The sequence below is a fragment of the Vipera berus genome (genome assembly GCF_964194415.1).
Source record: "Vipera berus genome assembly, chromosome: 15".
Taxonomy (NCBI): domain Eukaryota; kingdom Metazoa; phylum Chordata; class Lepidosauria; order Squamata; family Viperidae; genus Vipera; species Vipera berus.
Genome location: NC_138218.1, coordinates 8,803,470 through 8,828,022, shown reverse-complemented (window position 1 = coordinate 8,828,022; position 24,553 = coordinate 8,803,470). Strand labels below are relative to the sequence as shown.

The 24,553-nt window shown below is 46.6% G+C and overlaps 1 protein-coding gene across 3 annotated transcripts; it reads left to right on the top strand.

The window, feature by feature from the left end:
* Positions 1 to 4,705: 4,705 nt before the first annotated feature.
* Positions 4,706 to 23,360, top strand: LOC308674945 (stomatin). 3 transcript variants are annotated; one of them, XM_081339841.1, is made up of 8 exons: positions 4,749 to 4,858; positions 8,187 to 8,246; positions 12,294 to 12,397; positions 13,529 to 13,601; positions 14,288 to 14,370; positions 18,117 to 18,320; positions 19,468 to 19,602; positions 21,361 to 23,360. In XM_081339841.1, the coding sequence occupies exons 1-8, from the start codon at positions 4,807 to 4,809 to the stop codon at positions 21,553 to 21,555; spliced, it is 906 nt and encodes a 301-aa protein (XP_081195967.1). In that variant the 5' UTR covers positions 4,749 to 4,806; the 3' UTR covers positions 21,556 to 23,360. The 3 variants fall into 3 exon arrangements, with proteins under 3 accessions (XP_081195968.1, XP_081195967.1, XP_081195969.1); XM_081339842.1 differs by lacking the exon at positions 8,187 to 8,246 and having other exon boundaries at positions 4,706 to 4,858; XM_081339843.1 differs by lacking the exon at positions 4,749 to 4,858 and having other exon boundaries at positions 8,224 to 8,247.
* The last annotated feature ends 1,193 nt before the right edge of the window (positions 23,361 to 24,553 follow it).

Genomic DNA, 24,553 nt, shown 5'->3' with positions numbered 1-24,553 from the left:
CCCTCCTTCCCTCCTTCCCTCCTTCCCTCCTTCCTTCCTTCCTTCCTTCCTTCTCCCCTCCCTCCCTCCTTTTCCATTTGCCTTCCTTCCTTCTCTTCCATTTTCCTTCCTTCCTTCCCTCCCTCCCTCCCCTATTCTTTCAATTCTTCCAAAGGTGCACTCCTGTTACCTGTCATAAGAACGGTGATAAGCCACGTCATAAGCCACGAGAGGGCAGCAGCCACACACAGACAGGCACTTAAAAGAGCACTAAGCTTTTCATTTCCCTTTGCAGGTTGCTTCTTCTCCTTATACTAAAATGCACCTTCCCATTTCAGCACTGAAGCAGTTCTATAAAAGCACGCAAGGCATTTTAAACAGATAAACACCGCAGTGCTTTCCCACATGCCTTTCTTGTCTCAGCCCTGACTATAAAAACTTTCTCCCTTTAAAGCCCACGGCAAGATAAATTCTAATAGCAACCAGCCCCCAACTTGGGGCCCTAGCAAAGTTTACAACCCCCACCCCCACCCCCATTATCAGGAAAAGCAAACAGCTAAAGATTAACAAGGGGAAATGTGAAAAGTTGCAAAGAGAGATAGGTAAATATTCAGCAATTGCCAGGCTCGGAAATCTGATGTCAGCCTCTATGACATGTTAGTTCTTGCCTTGGTTTTGCAACATGGGTGGGGGGTGGAAACCCAAGAAAGTGCTTGTTATTGTGGTCATATTTGAACCGACACAGGTCAGTGAGGCTGGTTCTATCATTAGGGAAAAATTGGTGGGACGCCTCCGGCATCAGATTCTGGAATATTCACTCCCTGCTCCATCTCTAACCCTCAAAAGTTGTGTTTTTTTTAATCTTCTTGCCTGTTTGCACACGAACCGTCATCCTTTTCCCAGGAAAATGACTGCTTTTCCAAGAAACACACGTGCCCCATGGAGCAAGAATTCCCGCCCAACACGATCCGCGCTTTTTTCCCCCTAGAGTCCTAGACAATGCCTTTAGTCCCTGTGCAAAGCAGATAAAATTTGAAAGCTTCGTTATTTACCTGCTGGATTTCCCTAATCAAAGAGGATAGATAGGCTAATTACTCTTTCTAAGAGCGGATGTGTTTCTCCTTCTAAACCACGGTGTTTATTTCCTAATGAAAATTATAAGGCGCATTATTTCCCCTTTGCAACACGCCTCTGTTCTTATTCATGCAGAGGCTCGGATGCATAACAACGGTGTGATAACCCGGAATATAGTCTGCACAGTTTCGTTGTGATGCAGCATGTCACTCCAAGAACTCACAATATTTCTTGACTTACGACCAACATTGGGAGGGATCGGAATTTCCACTGCTAAGCAAGAAGGTCGTTAAATGGATCTTGCCTGGTCGTTAAGCAAATCTAGCTTCTCCCCCCCCCTTGAGTTTGCTTATCAGAAGGTTGCAGAAGGGGATTGCGTGACTCAGGGATGCCGCGACCGTCATAGATGTGAATCAATGGCCAAGGGTGCAAATTCTGACCACGTGACCATGGGGATATTATTGCAACGGTCGTAAGTGTGAGGAACGGTCCCGAGTCACTATTTCCAGTGCCGTTGTAACTTTGAATGGTCACTAAACAAACTGTTGTAAGTCAAGGAATACTTGGACTTTGCCAAGCATCCGAAGGAGAGAAGCAACGGAGAACTAAGGAGAAATTTTCTGACAGTTAAGGACAATTAATCAGTGGAACTCCAGAAGTTGTGGATGCTCCAACACTGGAGGTTTTTAAGAAGAGGTTGGACAGCCATTTGTCTCAAGTGGTACAGGGTTTCCTGCCGGAGCGGGGGTTGGACTAGATGACCTCCAAAGTCCCTTCCAACTCTGTTATTCTGTTATTCTGCTATTCTTTTTTCCTTCCTTCCTTCCTTCCTTCCTTCCTTCCTTCCTTCCTTCCTTCCTTCCTTCCTTCCTTCCTCCCTCCCTCCCTCCCTCCCTCCCTCCCTCCCTCCCTCCCCACTGGAGGTTTTTACGAAGACATTGGACAGACGTGTGTCTGGAATGGTATGGGGTCTCCTTCTTGAGGACTAAAAGACCTCCAAGGTCCCTTTCAACTCCGTTATTCTGTCTTCTGTTATTTGAGTTAAAGATAGTCTGGACAGGAAGGAAGTCCCTGGTCTCCAAACGTCACGTGAGTCCTTTAAAATAGATCACAACAGCTGTGGCTCCTAACCGGAATCTTGCTGCTTGTTTTTGGCTATCACTGGGAAGCGGGAAGGCCCAAGGGATTCCTTGATTTCTTCGTCTGTCTCTCTTGGATGTTTCCTCTTCCTTATTAAAACAAAGTCTATACCGCTAGTCCTCAAGCGGCAGCAGTTCGCTTAGCGGCCGTTCAAATTTACGACGGCACTAAAACAAGTAGTTTGTGACCGTTGCGGCGTCCCCCACGCTCACGTGATCAAAGTTCAGATGCTTGGCAACTGACTCATATTTATGACGGTTGCAGAGTCCCAGGCGGGGTGGGTGGGTCACGTGATTCCCCTTTTGCGGCCTTCCAGCGAGCAAAGCCAATGGGGGAAGCTGGATTCGCGTAAGAGCCGTGTAACTCCTCCTTCTCTTCCTCCTCTTCTCCACAAATCCCACTCCCTTCTAGCACTGATGATGTTCCCTAGTTGGGTCATGAAACGTCTGCAAGAGAACCGCCCAGCTCAGAGAGCACCCAGGACCTCTCATTTCAACCCTGAGCGACAAATATTCTCTTTTATTGTATTTATTTATTTATTTATTTATTTATTTTTGGGACTTATATGCCGCCCTATCTCCCGAAGGACTCAAGGCGGCTAACAACAATAAAATACAAAACGATGCAAAAGTTAAAAAGAATTAAATGAACAGCCCCAATAAAATAAATTACAATTGAAGTTAAAAATTAAAAAACATTTTAAAATCCCTGTCGTCAGTCCAGGTCAGCCTGATGGAAATGAAGTGTTTTATTGTATTGGTACAAGGCGTAATTTTACATGCCAAAGAAGTGTTTTATTGTATTGTTAAAAGGCGTAATTTTACATGCCTTGAAGCCGGGGTGGATGGTGCCTGCTGAAGGGGGAAATGCGAGTTTAAAACCAACTAGCTATTGACCAATTAAGATTTTTTTTTCATTTTATTGCTGGGGAGGAGACAGAGAGAGAGAGAAGATTGCGCAATGAAGAGACAAGAGGGTGTGATCCAGGCATAAAAGCCCAGTCAGCTTTTATGGCACAAAAAAGACAACACCAAGGGTGAGGCCACAGGTGATGTGTGACCAAGATGTGGCTCATCACAGCCTCTGAAGAAAGTCATGCCCTACCCTTCCAGGTTTAGGGGAACCATTCCGGCCACATCAGCCGTTCCAGGAAGTAGGAACTGATCGTTTCAAAACTGTGGTTTAGCATTGTTGTTGTTGTTGTTATTGTTATATTATTATTATTATTATTATTATTATTATTGTTGTTGTTGTTGTTGTTGTTGTTGTTGTTGTTGTTGTTGTTATTATTTCCCTTCTCATAAGAAGACTTTGTGTTCTTGCTTGTGGAAAGGCTGCGGGGCAGATCAAGAGTCGCCTGGTGGAATTGGGCGGCAAATGAATGAGTGAGTGAATGAATGAATAAATAAATAAATATTTAGCCAGAGTTTTAGGCAACAGATCCATCTATCATCTGTCTGCCTGCCTGTCTGTCTATCTTCTATTTATCTGTCTATTACATATCTTCTATCTCTATCTCTAATCCATCTTCTATATCTATCTATCCATCCCTCCATCTATTGTCTACCTGTCATCTATCATCTTCTATATTTGTTTGTGTATCTATCTGTAAGCCATGTTCTTTGTCTCTATCTACCCATCTATCCATCCGTCTGTCTGTCTGTCTCTATCTATCTATCTATCCATCCATGTCTATATCTACCTACCTACCTATGTCTGTCTATATCACCTACCTACCTACCTGTCTGTCCGTCCGTCCGTCCGTCTGTCTCTATCTATCTATCTATCTATCTATCTATCTATCTATCTATCTATCTATCTATCCATGTCTATATCTCCTATCTACCTACCTACCTATGTCTGTCTATATCACCTACCTACCTACCTGTCCGTTCGTCTGTCTACCTGTCTGTCTATCTATCTATCTATCTATCTATCTATCTATCTATCTATCTATCTATCTATCTATCTATCTATCTATCTATCTATCTATCTATTATCTATCTATCCATGTCTATATCTCCTACCTACCTACCTACCTATCCATCCATCTATGTCTATATCTCCTATCTACCTACCTACCTATCTACCTATGTCTGTCTATATCACCTGCCTGCTCTCTCTCTCTCTCTCTCTCTCTCTCTCTCTCTCTCTCTCTCTCTCCCCCCCCCCCCCCGTATTTATTTATTCAATTTACATGCCGTCCCTCTCTCCCTCTGAGAAGCGTCTCTATTCGGCTAAAACCACGTTTCCCACCTTGCGCCACGGCTAAGCCACGTTTCCTTGCCCGGAGCAATAAACCTCACCAGATCTCCCTCCCCCCACACTCGACGTTATACCCTTCTCTTCCAACCTAGCCCCCCCACACACACAAACGACCCCCCCCCCCAGCCCCGAGCGCGCTCCACGGCGCTGCGCCGGGCTGCGGAGGCTCCGCCAGCTCTTGGGGAGGGCCGGAGCGGGAGGCGGGCGGGCGGGTGGGGCCGAGCGGGCGAGGCGGAGCCCATCGGGGTGTGTGTGTGTGTGTGTTGGGGGGGGGGGACAAGCCCGAGCGAAGCCAGACGGCGCGGCGGGTGGCAAGGCAGGGTGGCTCCGTCCCGGGTGGCGAGCGAGATGAGCGATCCGGAGAAGGGCAGCCGCGGGCAGCGGGAACCGCTCAAGATCGGTGAGACGGGGGGGGGGGCGAGGGGGGGGGCTTGGGCGAGCGGAGCCCCCGGGAAGGGGTCGTTGGATCTGGCTGCTGGCGCTTGCTTGGCTTGCCCTCCTCCTCCCGCCCCGGCCTTCGGGTGGGGGGTCCTGGGGTTGGAGAGGGGGGGCGCCTCCTCGCCTCCTCCAGATCCTCTTTGAGGATCCAAGCCAGCGTGATTCCCTCTCCAAGGGGGGGCTGCAACCTCCCCCCCCCACACACTCCCCTCTTTCAATCCGGCTTTGGCGTCCCGGTGGTGCTGAAGACCAAGCCTGGGTCGAAAGCCAACTCTCCCTCGGGCAGGTTTTCTGCTCCAGCCCCTTGGCAGGAGAAGACCCCCGTTGGGCTGGGGCCAAGCGGGGAAGGGCACCCGCCAGGAAGGAATGCCAGGAATGGGGAGAGCCTCTGCGTTGGAGGCTGCAGACCAGTGGGGTGGGGTGGGGTGTCCGTTCCTGGCCGGAGCCCCCACCGCCAGCCATCAGCTAGGGAGGTGCTCAACCCAGACAGCGGGAAGGGTCTTCCGTGGACAGCGGGAAGGGTCTTCCATGGCTTGGGATGGGCTTCTTGGGACTGGCGGAACCAGAGCTAACTTTGGCCTGGCCCAGCGGATGCCAAGCCCCCTTCCCTTGGCCAAGGGCCCGCTCATGTGAGCGTGGATCACAAGGAACGAGTCGGGATTGCTGGGAAGAATTCCTCAAATGAATAAGCACCCAAGGGAAGTTTTCGTGATGAAGACCCCCGGGGTCTTTGATCCCGGACCGGTCAGAGAGAACGATTGGGGTGGTTTAGGGTAAATAAGGAATCATGTGGACTTTCTACCAGTGAATTACAGGCTGTGCTTTGAAGTTTAACTTGGCTGCTGTTTAACCTGTTAACCATCCGTGTCCTCCCCCCTCCCTCCCTCCTTTCATACATGTTAAAGTATGACAGGTCGAGTGCATCGCAAATAGGTGTACCAGCTTATAAATGGTGGGCCTGCTTGGCAAAGAGGGAAAGGTTTATTGCCGTAATAGATTTGTTGATTGTTCCGACTAGGAGCGATAAATATGTGTTTTTCTCTCTTTTTTTGGATTTTTTTTTTAAAAAATCCACTTTTTAAATGAGCTTGTCCGGTTTGCTTTTGTCGGTTTAATGCGTTTCTGTCTTTTTTTTTTAATAAAAAAAAATCCACATTTTTCATGTTTTTCTCCGTTTAATTTTGTTGTGTATTTTAATCATTTGAATAAAATAAAAGTTGTAAAAAAAAACCAACCACAAACCAACCACAAGAACGGTTAGGGTCCAGTTAGGGACGCCAAGCCAAAGGGATGGAATAGTTCTTTGGAGGAATCTGCAATTTCCAAAGAAGAATAAGAAGAAAAAAGGGGTTCTCCAGAGACTCATTTGTTTACTCCACAAATTGTTGCTAATTACCCAGGGTCTTCGTTTAACTGCTGCTTGCACTAAGAAGAAACAGAGACATTGCTATTTAGCTCCTCCAGAGATTTTTGTTATAGGAAGCAGAGAGGAAGGCAAATTTTCCTATAAAGGTCCCTAGTTGCGTAGCAACACAGTGTTCTGGTATTTGAGGGGCTGCCCCAAAGAAGAGGGAGCCAAGCTATCCCCCAAAGCGCCCGAAGGCTGGACAAGAAGCAACGGATGGAAACTAACCAAGGAGAGAAGCAACCTAGAACTAAGGAGAAACTTCCTAACAGTGAGGACAATTAACCAGGGGAACAACCTGCCTCCAGAAGCGGTGAATGCTCCAACACTGGAAGTTTTTAAGAAGAGATTGGACAGCCCTCTTTGTCTGAAACAGTATAGGATTTTCTGCTTGAGCAGGGGGTTGGACTAGAAGACCTCCAAGGTCCCTTCCAACTCTTGTTATTCTGTTCCTGAAGGCTCAGATTAAAGCACCAGCAGTGCAATTAAAAGTATAACTTTTAATGGCATTTAATGGGATATGTTCCCAGATCACTCTATTTGCTTTTTTTTTTGCCGTTTAATTTATGGAGGGAGCTGTCGTTAAAAACAAACCCATGGCTGTCCTATCTCCAAGGCTGAGTAGCTTATAAATAAGCATTAACGTTTGTGAACGGCAGGTAGCTTTATGGCCTACGTGCCATGATTTTGGCCTCTGGTTGATTTGTGGCAAGTGAGTAATAGGGTAATTTTCGCAACCCTGAATTTGATATTTAAAATATCTCCACCCTACCTGCATAGGGGAAAAAATTGTGGAAATGTTATCATTCCTCTACGGTTTCTCTCCAAGTCGCCCAGAGATGCTAGGTGAGATATAATACGTGATGATCCCATAACTTGTAGGCATCCGAGGAAGTGTGTATCTGACTCAGCCATAAGGTGGTGCAACCCTTTTATGATCCAGGGTGGTGCACCAATCCAGCCTTCGTGGCTTGATCAAGACACAAGGTTACAACAGGGTTACAACAGCCACAACGAACGCTCCTTTAACCTACTCTCTCCTGTGGGCTGAAGGTTCAATCTTGTCCCCGGGATCAGCAAGTTCCAAGAGATACTCAGGGGAGCTTTTAAAAAGGCAAGCAGACTTTGTTGGGGTTGTTGTTGTTGTTCAGTTCTTCAACTGAAGATGCTTCTAGAATGACAAGCGTCCACATTTCCAAGGTGGGGGGGGTGGGGGGGAAACCCACCAAGGAAGTCCAGTTGCTTTTAGAAAAGCCTTTTGGGGGAAAAAGCGTGACCTGGATGATCAAGAATGCTCCGTAGACATTTTAATAGATACCTTTTTTGAGGAACGTAACAGGCAGGGCTTCAGACATGACCGGCAATCTCGGCCAGCGGTTATGAAAGAAGCTAGGAGATGTCCTTCAAAACAACGGAAAGCAAGCTACTTATTGCGTAAGCCTTTCTAAAGAGAAGTTCCTTCAAGGGAGCTTTGGCAAATTCCATCTTTTACACAATTGCCAGACGTTCGGAAGCCCCACATTGCTGATTTGACATGGTTCATCAGTCCTTCTTCCGAGTGTCCCCACCCCACCCCAAACCTTTTGGCAAAACTCCTAAGCATGTCTCAATTTTTTTTTTTTGGCTTCCTGGCTCATCTTCAGCGGCCCTGCCTTCTTCTGCTCTGCCCTTATCTCTTCTTCTGTTGGACTGAGGCCATGGGAAAAAGCTGAAGGTTGTCCTTGAGACCCAAACCCCAAATTGGGGACAACCTGCTAGGAGGACGCAGAAACGGAGGGAAGAAGACTTCCGAGCATTGACCAGTGGGGTTTTTTTTTGAGGGAGGGGCTGGCAAATACCAAACTTAAGAGCTATCTGTCAGCTTCTCGTTTCTCATTTGTTTCAGATTCGCCTGCCATTTTGTGGCTCGGAGAGAAGGGAAGAAGGACACCTGCAGTGTTAAATGGGTAGAAACAAATTTGGGGTTTTGAAGAGCTGTTATTTTTCCATGCCCAGCTTCTTCCTTCTCTGCAAATTCCCCACCCCCTTTTCAGGATTGCGCAAGGCTAGAATCTCCCCAGCGCTGCTTCGAAAGGATTGCAAGATTCACAAAGGGCCAATCCAGGATCCTTGATTCTTCTTCCCAGAATATCTGGGTCTGGATTGGGAAAGAGATTTATTTTTATTCTTTTTTTTGCATTTACGCACAAGTGATTCTCCCTTCAGCTGTGCCTCTCTTTGATTGCAGCGGGATAGCCTTGAATTCTCTCTCTCTCTCTCTCTCTCTCTCTCTCTCTCTCTGTGTGTGTGTGTGTGTGTGTGTGTGTTTTAAGGCCATCACAATCCTAGGACTTGGAAACTTTGGACTTTCAGCCAGCTCTACATGGGCTGGCTTTGGTAAGCCTGATGTTGTTGTGAAACAGGGTAGAGAGTTCAGGCAGCTGTAAAGGAAAAGAGAATTTCTGTTTGGGAGAAACTGTTTGGGACAAACTTCCTGCAGCAGTTTTGCCCTCCCCCCCGATACAAATAAAATAATAATAATAATAATAATAATAATAATAATAATAATAATAATAATAATAATAATAACAACAACAACAACAACAACAACAACAACAACAACAACCATGTGAGCTGAGACTGTGTCCCTCTGGACTACAGCATTTGTTTTTTTAACAGTGGGTTTTAGAATTCCAATTCGATCTTTTTTATTCTTAATAATATTTTTTTAATCACTTTTACGCTCTTCTACGGGGTTTTTATTAGTCGTATTTTTCTGTTAAGTCGTTTGTTATTCGCGTAGTAGGGTATAGACGGCAGGCGAACATCCAGCTGACAGATTGACTGGTTTAGTATAAATAGTCCTCGAGTTACAGCAGTTCATTTAGTGACCATTCAGAGCTGCAACGGCCCTGGAAAAAAGGGACTCTGAGGACCGTTTTTCACACTTAGGACCGTTGCAGCGTCCCCAGGGTCACGTTGTCAAAATTCAAACGCTTGGCAACTGACTTGTACTTATGACGGTTGGAGCGTCCCAGGGTCACGTGATCCTCCTTTTGTGACCTTTGACAAGCAAAGTCACTGGGAAAGCCAGGTTCACTTCACGACCCTGTGACACACTTCACAACTGCAGTGATTCGTTTAAACACTGGGTCAAGCCAGGTCGGAAAATGGGGTCAAAACTCACTTAACGAATGTCTCACTTAGCAACAGAAATTTTGGGCTCAGCTGTGGCCGTAGGTCAAGGACTACAGTGCAAAGCAGGGGGTTGGACTAGATGACCTTGAGGTCCCTTCCATCATCATCATCATCATTACTATTATTAAAATGGTTTCTCTGAATTGCGGCCAAACTTTGTTACGTCGCGTGCAAAATGAGGCAAACCGCACACGGAGAATACACCCCCAATCGCAACCAACTATTCTGTCTGTCCTTATTTTCATTTTAAAATTGGTGTTCATGCTTTGAATGGTTTTATTTGTCATGCTGGTCCATGACTGTAAGAAAAAATGAGGGATTGAGGTTTGGATGCTGGTTTAGTTGTCGCTTTACTGAGTGTCCTCCTCCTTGGCTTAACAGTCAAATGTCCTGAAAGTAAAGTAATAATAATAATAATAATAATAATAATAATAATAATAATAATAATAATAATAATAATAATAATAATAATAATAATAATAATAATTGTAAGGGACCTTGGAGGTCATCTAGTCCAACCTCCTGATCAGGCAGGAAAGCCTATACCATTTCAGACAAATGGCTGTCCAGTCTCTTCTTAAAAACTTCCAGTGTTGGAGCATTCACAGCTTCTGGAGGCAGGTTGTCCCACTGGTTAATTGTTCTCACTGTCAGGAAATTTCTCCTTAGTTCCGGGTTGCTTCTCTCCTCGACTAGTTTCCATCTGTTGCTGTGTTGTTGCCATCCCAGGTTAAGCCTTTCTTTATTGTTGTTGTTAAATTGGGCCTGACTCTTCGCAACTTCCTGAACCACCGCATCAACTACGTCCTTCTTAGTTGAATAAATACTTGGACTCTGTCCATTTAAATATGCATAAGAGGTGCCACCTTGGCAATAACACGTTCAGTTCTCATTTGAAGCTTTGCTAAGTGTTTTTTCCGTAAAAAAAAAAAAAGCTCTAAAGCATCCTGGCCAATTAATAAAATTGGGTGTCTGCAGGATGAGAGCTGGCGATGAGGGCTTATCACTCCTGAAACATATTGTTTCTATAACCACCACCCCTGCAAAATGCAATCCTATTTAATGCTGGATAAATTGAGACTGCATTTTCATGCTCCCCCTCTTAGGCCTGAAGCAAATGGGCCGTGGCAACTTGCTTTGATGAAATTCCAAAATTTAATCTTAAAATGTAGCGTGAGTAGCAGATTTCTGCAATCATTTCCCCCCCACCCCCTTGGTTTTCAGGGTAGAAAATATTTCCCTGAATATTGGCGGTCTGAAATATTATTGTGATGGGGGGGGAGGAGGAGGAGGGGAGAGGGTGGGGAGAAGAAGGAGGAAGAGGAAGAGGAAGAGGAGGAGGAAGAGGAGGAGGAGGAAGGAGAAGGAGAAGAAGAAGAAGAAGAAGAAGAGGAAGAAGAAGAAGAAGAAGAAGAAGAGGAAGAGGAAGAAGATGAAGAAGAAGAAGAAGAAGAAGAAGAAGAAGAAGAAGAAGAAGAAGAAGAAGAAGAAGAAGAAGAAGAAGAAGAAGAAGAAGAAGAAGAAGAAGAAGAAGAAGAAGAAGAAGAAGAAGAAGCTTCTTAGTCTGGAAGGAGACATCCATCTATCTATATGGCCTTTTCATTCACTGTCACTTCATGTCCTGTTTTATGACCTGACCTTAACCATGATGTCAGGTGTCATGTTGACACACCATGCAGGAAAGAAACCTAGTCTCGGAAGGAATGCCAATCAAAACATCCTAGACTCAGTTGAGTGTCCAGCCTTTGCTTGAGTAGATCCAACAAAGGGAGTGTTCTATACCTTTTCTGGGCAACTGGCTGAACAGTTGAACTAACTAATAAGAAGCAGGATTAAGCCACGATTAAGCAGAGGCTTTTCAAGTGTGGACCTCGGAGCAAATAACCGTTCCATTTTTTTCCCTTTGTAGGCTTCTTGGAGATGGTTCAGACCAAGCTCTTTTCATGAATGATGCCGGAGAGAATGAACTAGCCTGGGAAAATGCCTCTGCCAAGCCCTTAATTGACGCTTCCCTTCCTGCCTTTATTTATTTTATTTTTTTTGCTTGCTTGCTTGTTTGTTTCCCTTCTCTCTTTCCCACACGGTCAGTCCAGGATTTTGAAAGTTCACAGCCATGACTGTTGAACTTTCTTCAGTCAGAACATTCCTCGGTTAGAATCCAGGGTCCGTTTCTCCCAAAAACTTCCCTTCCTTCTTCTCTCTCTCTCTCTCTCTTTTTTTCTTTTCGAATCAAAAGTTGCCGTTGTTTCCTGCTCCTGCTTCACTCTCCCATGGAATCGCGATGAAAGAAATGTTGTGATCATGAAAACGTTGCCCTATATACCACCAGAACTAGAGACGGATCAGGCCATTTCCTGTATCTTCAGGATAGCAGGTTGCGTTTCAGTTCTGCAAACAGAAACCTCTCCATATTGCTGGAGAGCGGAAGTTCATTTCTGTTCACTTCTGCAGCGGTTTTGAAAAATAAAAATAAAGGGTAGCTCTCCACTTACAACCATTTGTTTAGCGGTTGAAGTTGCAACAGCTCTGAACAAAAGTGACTTCTCTTTCCACGCTCCTGACTGTTGCGGCTTCCTGTGGTCACGTGATGAAAATTCAGACGCTCGGCAACTGGCTTGTACATACGACAGTTGCAACGTCCCGGGATCACATGATTCCCCTTTTGCACCCTTCTGACACGCAAAGCCGATGGGGAAGCCGGATTCATTTAACGACCGTGTTACCAACTTAACAACCGCAGGGATCCACTTAGTAATTTTGGCAAGATAGGCCGTAAAATGAAAAAAAAATCTCTTTTTCTTTTCTTTTCTTGTAGATGGTACATCCGGCAGCCTTGGTTTCTGTGGCTGGCTCCTGGTCATATTTTCATTCATGCTAGTGGCCATCACGGCCCCTGTTTCCATTTGGTTGTGCATAAAGGTAAGAAAAAAAAGTTTTTTTAAAAAAAACCACAATATTCATGAGATGACTTCCTCAAACTAGGCTGCGAGTTCCCGTCTCTTCCTATTTCAACTGTTTTTGTAAATGGAAGGAATGGCAGTGAACTTGAGACTTTGGTGTCCTTTGATTGTTTGCAAACCACAGAGTCTCTCTCTCTCTCTCTCTTTCTCTCTCTCTTTCTCGTCAACATCAGTGTCTTTTGTCATTCCTTCCTTTATTTGATTTGATTTATTTGATTTTGCTCCCTTTGAGTTAATGTTGACTTCTAGCAAATGCCTGGAGAGGTCCCTGTAATTTGTCCCAGCCTGAGAGAGTGACTGTTCAAGGTCACCCAGGCCTTAGGCAGGACTAGAACTCACCGTCTCCTGGTGATTGGCCAAAAGTCACCCAGCTGGCTTTCATGGCTAAGGCAGGACTAGAACTCACTGTCTCCTGCCAATTGGTCCAAAGTCACCCAGCCGGCTTTTGTGCCTACGTCAGGACTAGAACTCACCGTCTCCTGGTGATTAGCCCAATGCCACTCAATCCTCTGTCATGTCTCGGGTGGGACTAGAACTCACGGTCTCCTAGTTTTGTTTTGGTTTTTAATTACATTTATATCCCGCCCTTCTCCGAAGACTCAGGGCGGCTTACAAGCTTAGCAGTAGCCTTCATTCTATGTATATGCCTGCTTGTTAGGGCTTTCACACACACCCCAAGCGGCATTATTACAAAGTCAGCTTATTGCCCCCAACAATCTGGGTCCTCATTTTACCTACCTCGGAAGGATGGAAGGCTGAGTCAACCTTGAGCCTGGTGGGATGCGAACCTGCACTAATTGCAGGCAGCTGGTGTTACTTAAGGAGGCATCAGCCCACTGCTCCACCAAGTTTCCAGCCTGATGTTTTAACTACAGCACCAATTCGGACCTCTTCTGATCTTAATAAATTACCTTTGCATCAAAAACAGAGTTTTTGACATTCCTGTGTGGTCCTGTGTGATCTGGTCCTCTATATTTTGGTCCACACATGCTAGATGTGAAGACTGGGGGGAAAAATAGACTGGGCTGAATAGATTATTTAAAGCAATGCTTTGAAAACCAACTGTGGCTTCCTCTTCTCTCTGTTACAGATTGTCAAGGAATATGAGCGGGCCATCATCTTCAGACTTGGACGTATCCTAAAAGGAGGTGCAAAGGGGCCAGGTGAGTTGTGAATATGGCACACGGAGGGGGGAGGAGTTGTGTGTGTGCTGGAAAACCATATAGCGCATTTCTTGGTAGTTTCCATCCATATGGAAGTCTAGTCTAGAGAAAAGAAGGACTAGGGGTGACATGATAGCGGTCTTCCAGTATTTGAGGGGCTACCAAAAAGAAGAGGGAGTCAATTTTTTTCTCCAAAGCAGCAGAAGGCAGGACAAGAAGCAACGGATGGAAACTGATCAAGGAGAGAAGCAACCTAGAACTAAAGAGAAATTTCCTGACAGTGAGAACAATTAAGCTGTGGAACAACCTGCCTCCAGAAGTGGTGAATGCTCCAACACTGGAGGTTTTTAAGAAGAGACTGGACAGCCATTTGCCTGAAATGGTATAAGGTTTCCTGCCTGAGCAGAGGGTTGGACTAGATGACCTCCAAGGTCCCTTCCAACTCTGTTATTCTGTATGGTTATGTCTCCTTTGCTCCATGGTTCGTGTTCCATCTTTCAATATTTCATAAAATGGGACTCTGGTGAAGTTTAGACTAAGGCAGAATGACCCTCGCGATGCCCTCTGATGACCGGCTATTTTTGGGAATTGTGAGGAATACAGAAGGGACCGGGTGGGGGGAAAGTTGGATGAAATATCTTCCATGGGCCCGGTGCCCCTAAATTCAATATCTTTCCCCCCTGCAGGGCTGTTTTTTGTCTTGCCTTGTACGGACAACATCATCAAAGTGGACATGAGGACCATCTCCTTTGATATTCCACCACAGGAAGTAAGTCTTCCCTTCACTTGATCGCTTGGCTTCTCTTCCTCAGTCCCCTCACCACCACCCCTCGCGACCCCATGGACGACGTTCCTCCAGGCCTTCCCGTCCTCCACCATCTTCTGGAGTCCATTTAAGCTCACGCCTCCTGCTTCAGGGACTCCATCCAGCCACCTCATTCTCTGTCGTCCCCTTCTTCTCTTGCCCTCAATCTTTCCCAGCATGAGGCTCTTCTCCAGTGAGTCCTTCCTTCTCATTAGGTGGCCAAAGTATTTTGAGTTTTAGCTTCAGGATCTGGCCTTCTAAAGAGCAGTCAGGGTTGATCTCCTCTAGGACTGACCGGTTTGATCGCCTTGCAGTCCAAGGGACTCGCAGGAGTCTTCTCCAGCACCATAGTTCAAAGGCCTCAATTCCACTCTGTTGTTGTTAACTGCAAAGTCGTGTCTGACCCATCGCGACCCCATGGACAACGTTCCTCCAGGCCTTCCTGTCCTCTACCATCTTCTGGAGTCCATTTAAGCTCATGCCTCATGCTTCAGGGACTCCATCCAGCCACCTCCTTCTCTGTCGTCCCCTTCTTCTCTTGCCCTCAACCTTTCCCAGCATGAGGCTCTTCTCCAGTGAGTCCTTCCTTCTCATTAGGTGGCCAAAGTATATCTGAGTTTCCGCTTCAGGATCTGGCCTTCTAAAGGGCAGTCAGGGTTGATCTCCTCTAGGACCGACCGGTTTGATCTCCTTGCAGTCCAAGAGACTCACAGTCCAAGGGACCCCGAGCATACTGGATAGAAATAGTCTCTACTTCCCATCTCCCACCGGATTCTCCAGCCCACACTGCAGGGGCAAATTTTGCTGTTGAGATGCCAGTTCGATGCACAGCTGCACACGGTGGGGGTTTTCCTGCAGAGTTTCACTTCTTGATCTGCTGGGTGGCTGAGAAAATTGGGGCACTGCAGGAGGAGCTGAGCAGGTTACTGAAATGCAAAGCAACCTCTTTTACCGGTCTACTATAGAGAGCGTCCTCTCGTATGGTATTGTGGTTTGGTATGCTGGTCTGACAGCCGCGGATAGGAAAGTATTACAGAGGGTGGTGAGCACAGCACAAGACATTGTGGGCTGTCCCCTGACACCACTGGATGACCTCGCCAGGGCTCGTTGCCTTGGAAGAGTGAGGAAAATTCTCAGGGATGACTCACACCCTGGACGGTATCTCTTTACTCTCCTACCATCCGGTAGGAGATATAGGAATATAGCCAGCCGTACCAACAGGCTGAAAAATAGCTTTTATCCGTGGGCTGTTAGGCTTTTAAATGGGACATAATCTTATGCAGAATTGACTTGGGAGGCTGGTGTGTGGTGTAGTTGGTTCACATGGTGTGGTAGGATGGAGGGTTTGTTGTCACTGTGTGTTGGGGGGAGAGAGCACAGGGGGAGGCTCAGCTAATCTCAATGTACACATGTTGTACTTTGACAATAAAGGTTTATTATTATTTATTATTAAATGCTTGTGTATTCCTGGTTTATGGAGACCCTTCTTATTTGCTTGCCTCTGAGAAGATTCGGAAGGCCTTCCTCCTCTTCTTTCTTTTCTTCCTCCTCGTCTTCCTCTTCCCCCGACTCCTCCTGGATCAGGTCGAAGGCCGTAGCTGTGAAAAAATGGCCAAATGCCGCTTCCCCTCCCCCAGTGCTGTTGTCTCTTGGAACGGTCGCTAAATGAACGGTTGTAAGTTGAGGGCTCTCTGTATATTGCAAACTGTTTTAGCCTTCGAGGTGAGTTGAGATGCAGGCTCCGAAGGGTGGAAAAAACCCAGCCGAGGGAACTCCTTGCCACTTAAGGGTTAACTTGTGTTTTGCAATGTCATGCCAACCATGTGCCAGGTACACACTAACCCCTGGGAACTCATTCCCCCACAGATACCAGGCACACCCTTGTGACTGCTCCAAACTTCATCAGGAACTTTTTTTTTAATATAAATGTAAAGTGTGGCACGGCACGGGTGCAAATTAGGCAGGTGGCTTTCCTAAGCGGCCCAGGAAACTCTGTAGTTAACTTCTGTGGGTATCGAATCAAACTTTGGGGGCATCTCTGCAATTCGGAAGGCCAAAGGAGAATAAAGGAGAATATTTATTTATTTATTGAACTTATATACCGCCCTTCTCCCATAGGACTCAGGGCGGTTCACAAGGCAATTAAAAATAACACTACAATACAGAAAAGTTAATAACAATTAAAATAATTAAATTATCCTTGAGTAAAATATAAAACCCCTGTAACTCTAATTAAAACCCAATTACAATAAGTTAAAAATTAAAATTCTCAGTCCTGGCCGGAAAGCTCAAAGAGCCAGGTCTTCAGGTCCTGGTGGAACGAATGAAAATCAGGGGCTCAGGGTTGAAATGAGGGGGTCCTTAGTGCTCCTTGAGCTTGGCTGATTTTCTTGCAGACGTTTCATGACCCAACTATCATCAGTGCTAGAGGGGAGTGGGGTTTGGGAGGAGGAGGAGGAGGAGGAGGAGGAGGAGGAGGAGGAGGAGGAGGAGGAGGAGGAGGACTGTGAGGTCCTTGGTGCTCTCTGAGCTTGTTTTCTTGCAAATGTTTTATGACCCAACTAGGGAACATCATCAGTGCTAGAAGGGAGTGGGGTTTGGGAGGAGGAGGAGGAGGAGGAGGAGGAGGAGGAGGAGGAGGAGGAGGAGGAGGAGGAGGAGGAGGACTGTGAGGTCCTTGGTGCTCTCTGAGCTTGTTTTCTTGCAAATGTTTTATGACCCAACTAGGGAACATCATCAGTGCTAGAAGGGAGTGGGGTTTGGGAGGAGGAGGAGGAGGAGGAGGAGGAGGAGGAGGAGGAGGAGGAGGAGGAGGAGGACTGTGAGGTCCTTGGTGCTCTCTGAGCTTGTTTTCTTGCAGATGTTTTATGACCCAACTAGGGAACATCATCAGTGCTAGAAGGGAGTGGGGTTTGGGAGGAGGAGGAGGAGGAGGAGGAGGAGGAGGAGGAGGAGGAGGAGGAGGAGGAGGAGGAGGAGTGTGAGGTCCTTGGTGCTCTCTGAGCTTGTTTTCTTGCAGATGTTTTATGACCCAACTAGGGAACATCATCAGTGCTAGAAGGGAGTGGGGTTTGGGAGGAGGAGGAGGAGGAGGAGGAGGAGGAGGAGGAGGAGGAGGAGGAGGAGGAGGAGGAGGAGGAGGAGGAGGAGGAGGAGGAGGACTGTGAGGTCCTTGGTGCTCTCTGAGCTTGTTTTCTTGCAGATGTTTTATGACCCAACTAGGGAACATCATCAGTGCTAGAAGGGAGTGGGGTTTGCTCTGATTTTATTCACTAGTGGCTTGCTCTAATTGTTGATGGGAATGTGTTTTTTCCCCTCTTGGTATTTCCTTGATTAAGGTATTGTTTTCTGCTTGGTGGTTTGTCTGGTGCTAATCCCTGCTTCTCTGTGTTTCTCTTTCTATGACATCCGTGGTGCTCCTTGAGCTTGGTTGTTTTCTTGTAGACGTTTCTTTACCCATCTAGGTAACGTCTTCTGTGCTAGAAGGCAGTGGGGGTTCAGGGGTTCCCCAAACTCTTGACAAGTGATGGCCCCCAGCTGAAAAGCTCTCAACGAAGAATTATGTAATAGTCTGGAACTCCTTTGATTAATTAGCTGATTTCCCCAAAGCAAGCTCTCCTGTTTGTTTGGAAATAAGCTGCGGTGTCAGCCTTACTAACAGTTTGTAAACAAGCGCTGACTCTCCTGGCCTCCTTCTCTCTCTCGCTCAGATTCTCACCAAGGATTCCGTGACGGTGAACGTGGATGGGGTGGTCTACTACCGGGTGCAGAATGCCACCCTGGCCGTCGCCAACATCACCAACGCAGACTCAGCTACTCGGCTGCTGGCTCAGACGACGCTCAGGAATGTGTTGGGGACCAAAAACCTTTCTCAGATCCTCTCCGACCGGGAGGAAATTGCACACAGCATGCAAGTAAGCAAATTTTGGAGCTCAGACGGAAAGATTTGGCCCACCTAAAAAAACAGGACCGTTGGAAGATGTGGGGATGCCCACATATTGAGATGATATGGGGCTGCTACAGGTAGTTCTCGACTTACGACCACAACGGAGCCCAAAATTTCCCATTGCTAAGCGAGTCTTGCTCCATTTGTATGGCCTTTCTGGCCACAGTGGTTAAGTGGTTCTTAAGTGAGTAACACAGCCGTTCAGTCGATCCGGTTTCCCCACGGGCTGCGGTTTTCAGAAGGCCTCAAAAGGGGAATCCCATGAAACGGAAACCGTCGCAAATACGAGCGAGTTGCCAAGCACCCGGATTTTGATTGTATGGCCACGGGGACGCTGCTGTGGGCATCAGTGTGGAAAAGGTCGTAAGTCAGTTTTGTCAGAGCCGTTGTAACTTTGAGCGGTCACTAAATGAAAGGGAATGAGTTGGAGGACTTACCATCTCCCATCTCCTTCCTTCCCTCCCTCCCTCCGTCCCTCCTGGCTTCCTTCCTTCCTTCCTTCCTTCCTTCCTTCCTTCCTTCCTTCCTTCCTTCCTTCCTTCCTTCCTTCCTCCCTCCCTCCCTCCCTCCCTCCTTCCAACCATTCTTCCTTCCTTCCTTCCTCCCAACCTTCCTTTCTCCCTCCCTCCCTCCCTTCCTTCCTCCCTTCCTCCTTCCAACCATCCTTCCTTCCTTCCTCCTTCCAACCTTCCTTCCTACCTTCCTTCCTTCCAACCATCCTTCCTTCCTTTCTCCCTCCCTCCCTCCCTTCCTTTCCTCCCTCCCTCCCTCCCTCCCTTCCTCCCTCCCTCTTCCTACCTTCCTTCCTTCCAACCATCCTTCCTTCCTTTCTCCCTCCCTTCCTTTCCTCCCTCCCTCCCTCCCTTCCTTCCTCCCTCCCTCCTTCCAACCATTCTTCCTTCCTTCCTTCCTTCCTTCCTTCCTTCCTCCTTCCAACCTTCCTACCTTCCTTCCAACCATCCTTCCTTCCTTTCTCCCTCCCTCCCTCCCTTCCTTTTCTCCCTCCCTCCCTCCCTTCCTTCCCCCCTTCCTCCTTCCAACCATCCTTCCTTCCTTCCTCCTTCCAACCATCCTTCCTTCCTTCCTTCCTTCCTCCCTCCCTCCCTCCCTCCCAGGCCACTTTGGACGACGCCACGGATGACTGGGGCATAAAAGTGGAGCGAGTGGAGATCAAGGACGTCAAGTTACCTGTCCAGCTTCAAAGAGCCATGGCGGCTGAAGCCGAAGCCACTCGGGAAGCCAGGGCCAAGGTGGGTAGTGGTGGATATTGATTGGATTGGATCTGTATCCTTTCAGGGGGAGATGGAACAACTGAAGTTTCACTAGAAGGGATCATGTATATAATGTGTTAATTCATTATTCCGGCCAGCCTTTTCATTCAACTTGAGTAGGATTTTTTTTCCCCTCCTATCCTTCCCCCCCCCCCCCGATTGGTAAACAGGTGCATAATTGAGCGGGGCCGTTGATTACAGGTCTGGAAATGCTATTTTAATAGGACTGGAGCTTCATTTAAATGAGATCCCGTGTCTTAGGACCATCAAAGACTTTCTGTTCCTCATCGGTTGGAACATGCAACGGTTTAGGTTTACTTAATATGTGTGACTGCAGGTGCACAGGAAAACCACAAGGTTAAGCGCCTTAGTGTGCTTGTTGTCGCCACCGCAAAAAAGAGGAAGACAGGAAGCACAAGTGGTGTCCCGCGAGAAAAACAAGCATACTAGCAAGAAAGAGAGTCCTGAAAGCTAAATCTGATCTAGAGGGCCGAAACTTTGGGAAGACAACATGTGAGCACCCCAGACCTACTCTCCCCATACGTGCTATTTTCCTCCATGACATATCCTTCTAAACCTTTAAACCCACCCTTTGCTAATAGGCTAATTGGGGAAAGTAGTCTGGATAGTCAAGAGGAAAAGCCACAAGAATGTAGAGGTTTCTTCATCAAAAGCGTGGAATGTGGGTAGGTGCATTCCACCTTCAATAACAATAACGATAAAGTTGGAAGGGACCTTGGAGGTCACCTAGCCCAACCCCCTGCTCAGGCAGGAAGCTCTATACCATTTCAGACAAGTGGCCAGTCTGTTCTTAAAAACCACTAGTGATGGAACTTCTGGAGGCAAGTCGTTCCACCGATTAATTTTTCCCACTGTCAGGAAATTCCTCCTTAGTTCCAGGTTGCTTCTCTCCTTGATTAGTTTCCATCCGTTGCTTCTCGTTCTGCCTTCAGGAAATGCTTTGGAGAACAGCTTGACTCCCTCTTCTTTGGGGCAGCCCCTCAAATATTGGAAGGCTGCTATCATGTCCCCCCTCGTCCTTCTCTTCATTAGACTAGACCAGGGGTCTTCAAACTCGGCCCTTTTATGACTCATGGACTTCAACTCCCAGAATTCCTCAGCCAGTCTGCCTGGCTGAGGAATTCTGGGAGTTGAAGTCCATGAGTCATAAAAGGGCCGAGTTTGAAGACCTCTGGACTAGACACACCCAATGCCAGCAACCGTTCTTTGTATGTTTTTTTTGGGGGGGGGTTTACCTTCCATGGAGTTAGCGGCCCTGATGTTTTTATTTCCCCCTGCAATTTTCATTTCAGCAGGGAAAGGTACCTGAGGTCCTAAATGTCCATTTGTTGAGGTCGCCAGGTCCCTTTTGCCGAGTCCACCGGCAAGGTTGAGTAAGGTTGATTTTAGACTCCCACTCCATCAATCTCAAACGTGAAGGCTCAATTTCGTTGGGGAGGGCTGAAGCCTCCTTCTGAATGGTTCGTGTGCCACAAGATTCCCCCCCTGTCATTTTTACAGCCCAAGAAACTAGGGGGAGTTCCTACTGAGATGTTTGCCACCCCTCTTGTCCTTCCCTGGGCTCGACTGCCTCTTCTCTGACTGTTGCCCTGGCTGTCTCTCTTCCTCCGTCTCCCAAGGTCTTTTCCGCAAACATCATTCTATCTTGAATCCATTTGTCTTCCGGACACTTTGTTGGATATGGGACTTTTTACTTCATTTTTTTTCCCCTTCCAGGTGATCGCTGCGGAGGGCGAAATGAACGCTTCCCGGGCACTGAAGGAAGCCTCAATTGTCATCATGGAGTCTCCCGCCGCCCTCCAACTTCGTTATCTTCAGACCCTCACCACCATTGCGGCCGAGAAGAATTCCACCATCGTCTTCCCCCTGCCCATAGACATTCTGCAAGGGATTATGACAACGAGGCACTAACGAAGGCAGCCACGTTGGTGAAGGAGAGGACGGGCCTCTCGGTGGGAAGCTAGATTAAAAGCAAAAGTCAGCCTCTGGCTAGGAGAGAAATTGCATCCTTTGTAGAGTTCATAAGTATTTTGCATCAGCTGGATCTTCTCTGTTGTCCGGCCTGGATAAATATAGGCTCCCCATTTTGCTTCTTCCCGTTCTCTTCTTTAAAAGAGAGATTTCTTTTTATTATAAATACCTATATAATTTTTAGTAAAGCTTTTTCCGAAAGGAGGACAAAAATGGATGCGAACTAATATCAAGGAAGAACAGGCAAGAAAGGAGAATAGAAAAAAAAGAAAGAAAAAAAGTTCCCAGTCTTCCTTTACAGCATTTAGGAGTACAATTATAAATTTATCTCTTAGTTGCAAGATAATTCTCTTCTTTCTATATAATCTGGCCTGTCTAATCCTCAAAGCCATCAATTATGTTTCCCCCCCCCCCCCCGCCGGCTTCATGCAAAAAAATCTATATGTAAGAAGTTTAAAGACAGATTTTTGAGTGCCTTGCACCTCTTTGTAGGGAGAGTCATTTTTTTAACAAAAATATTTTCTTTGTTTTCTCTCATGGGAGACAGCTTCCATAGCGGCCTTGTTGCCAGAGATTGTAACAACGCACAGATTGTAGTTATGGAGAGAATATGCTTGTTAGCTACGTATTATGTTACACACAAGGGACTCCTTGCCTTAGTGATCCATGTAACCCAATGCCTCTCTCTTATCAGGTTTTGCTATCTACATTTTTTACATATAGAAAACGGAGAGTTGTTTTTTTTTAAACCATTTTTTTTAAAAAAGATGATGGTATTTCATTTCCTGGTTTTGATTTATTTTATTTTCCCAGAAAAATAAAAACCCGTAAAGATGGGTATCTCGTTCCCAGAAATGACGCTGGCGCCTTTGCATCTTTAGCTGAGCTTAAGTGTATTACTTCCTAAAAGCTAAGAGGCTTGACATTTATTTTAAGACGTCTGTGATCAGCTGCATGGTGATACTGCTAAGCTTGTAAGCCGCCCTGAGTCTTCGGAGAAGGGTGGGATATAAATGGAATTAAAATAAAAAAATAAAAATAAAAAATACAGCTACCTGAAGGGAAGCTTAATTTAACATTTGGGCCTTCCCCATAGACCTGTCTCTCCTACCACGTTCTCGGCAAGTTTAGAATAGTTCATCTGAAAGACCAATAAATAAATGCCAGAGGCTTCCTTTCAAGTACAAGGTTTGTGCTAAATCTTAAGCTTTTTGCTAATATGCCACGTGGATGTTTTAGCCCCTTGTATGTTTGCATTGTGTATTTTGTAAAGTTGGTATCTGGTTGAAATCAGGACTATAGGTAATTGTCACTGAATAGCATTGTGGTTAACTGTAATTATTGTACTGTATTCCGCACTGTGTGTTAAGTTTTAATCACAGGGAAAGAGAACTGTGGTCCGGTAGTTAGAAACATCATAAGCCTGTCCGATGAAAACTTCAGTTGTCTGAACAAATGAGCCTCTGTTGAAATATTGTACCATCTTTCACGTTCTCAGAAATTACAAGTGGGATCCGGCCACTTTAATTTCATGGTCATTTTAACTCAGCTCGCAATTCTAGGATCCAAATGAAGGTATCCTCCCCGCTCCAAATAAAAACCAAAGGCCATTTTCTTTAAGCCCGTTTACCAAAAGTGCTCTTAATAAAATGTACAAAAAAAAAAGAGTCAGTGAAAAACGTGTCTGAATTCTAAAGTGTCCTTGTTTATCAGCTGACGTTCCAATAAATTTTTCTTTTATCATGTTCCTGTGTCTGGAGTCCTTGGCAAACCTTTTGTTGGAAAGAAGACATTTTAAGGCCTTGGCGCTCTCTGAGCTTGGTTGTTTCCTTGCGGAGGTTTCATTCCCCAGATCCTGAAGCCGGGAAGCAAAAGCTTTGATGGCGGGTTTAACTCAGCTTCGTCGCCCACCTCCAGGCTGCAGAAAACATCTGCAGAACATCTGCTAGCCTCGCCCATCGCTGTTCTGCCCTGAGAGACAGCAGAGTCCTTTCCTCCTCCGCTTTCCCTGCCTAGAGATTTCCAAACCTTGTTTTAGGTTTTATCTCCTCCTCGTTATGTCAGGCCAGCCTGGAGATAATTGAATCTCAAGGATGTTTTCAAGTAATTGAATAGAGCTGGGGATATCGGAGCTGCTTTACAGAGGAAAGAAACACTAGAGTGGGGGACCAAGCTTCAGTTTATATTCATTAGATACATGGTTTTGTGTGTGTGTGTGTGTGTGTGTGTGTGTGTGTGTGTGTGTGTGTGTGTTTTGTGAGAAGCTCTGTGGAAGAGTTCTCTCTTGCCCAAAATGTGCAAGCCTTTGGGGTACATTTTGCTCTACAGATCTGCAGGAGGGAGGAAGGGAGGGAGGGAGGAAGGGAGGAAGGAAGGAAGGAAGGAAGGAAGGAAGGAAGGAAGGAAGGAAGATGGGAAGAGAGAGTGAGGAAGAAAGGAAGGAAGACAGGAGAGGAGGGAGGGAAGGAAGGAAGATGGGAAGAGAGAGGGAGGATGGAAAGAAGACAGGAGAGGAGGGAGGGAAGGAAGGAAGGAGATGGGAAGAGAGAGGGAGGAAAGGAAGGAAGGAAGGAAGGAAGGAAGGAAGGAAGGAAGGAAGGAAGGAAGGGAGGGAGGAAGGGAGGATAGGAAGGAAGGAAGGAAGGAAGGGAGGAAGGGAGGAAGGGAGGAAGGGAGGAAGGGAGGAAGGGAGGATAGGAAGGAAGGAAGGAAGGGAGGGAGGGAGGGAGGGAGGGAGGAAGGGAGGGAGGGAGGGAGGGAGATGGGAAGAGAGAGGGAGGATGGAAGGAAGGAAGGGAGGAAGGAAGGGAGGGAGATGGGAAGAGAGAGGGAGGATGGAAGGAAGGAAGGGAGGAAGGAAGGAAGGAAGGAAGGAAGGAAGGAAGGAAGGAAGGAAGGAAGGAAGGAAGGAAGGAAGGAAGGGAGGGAGGGAGATGGG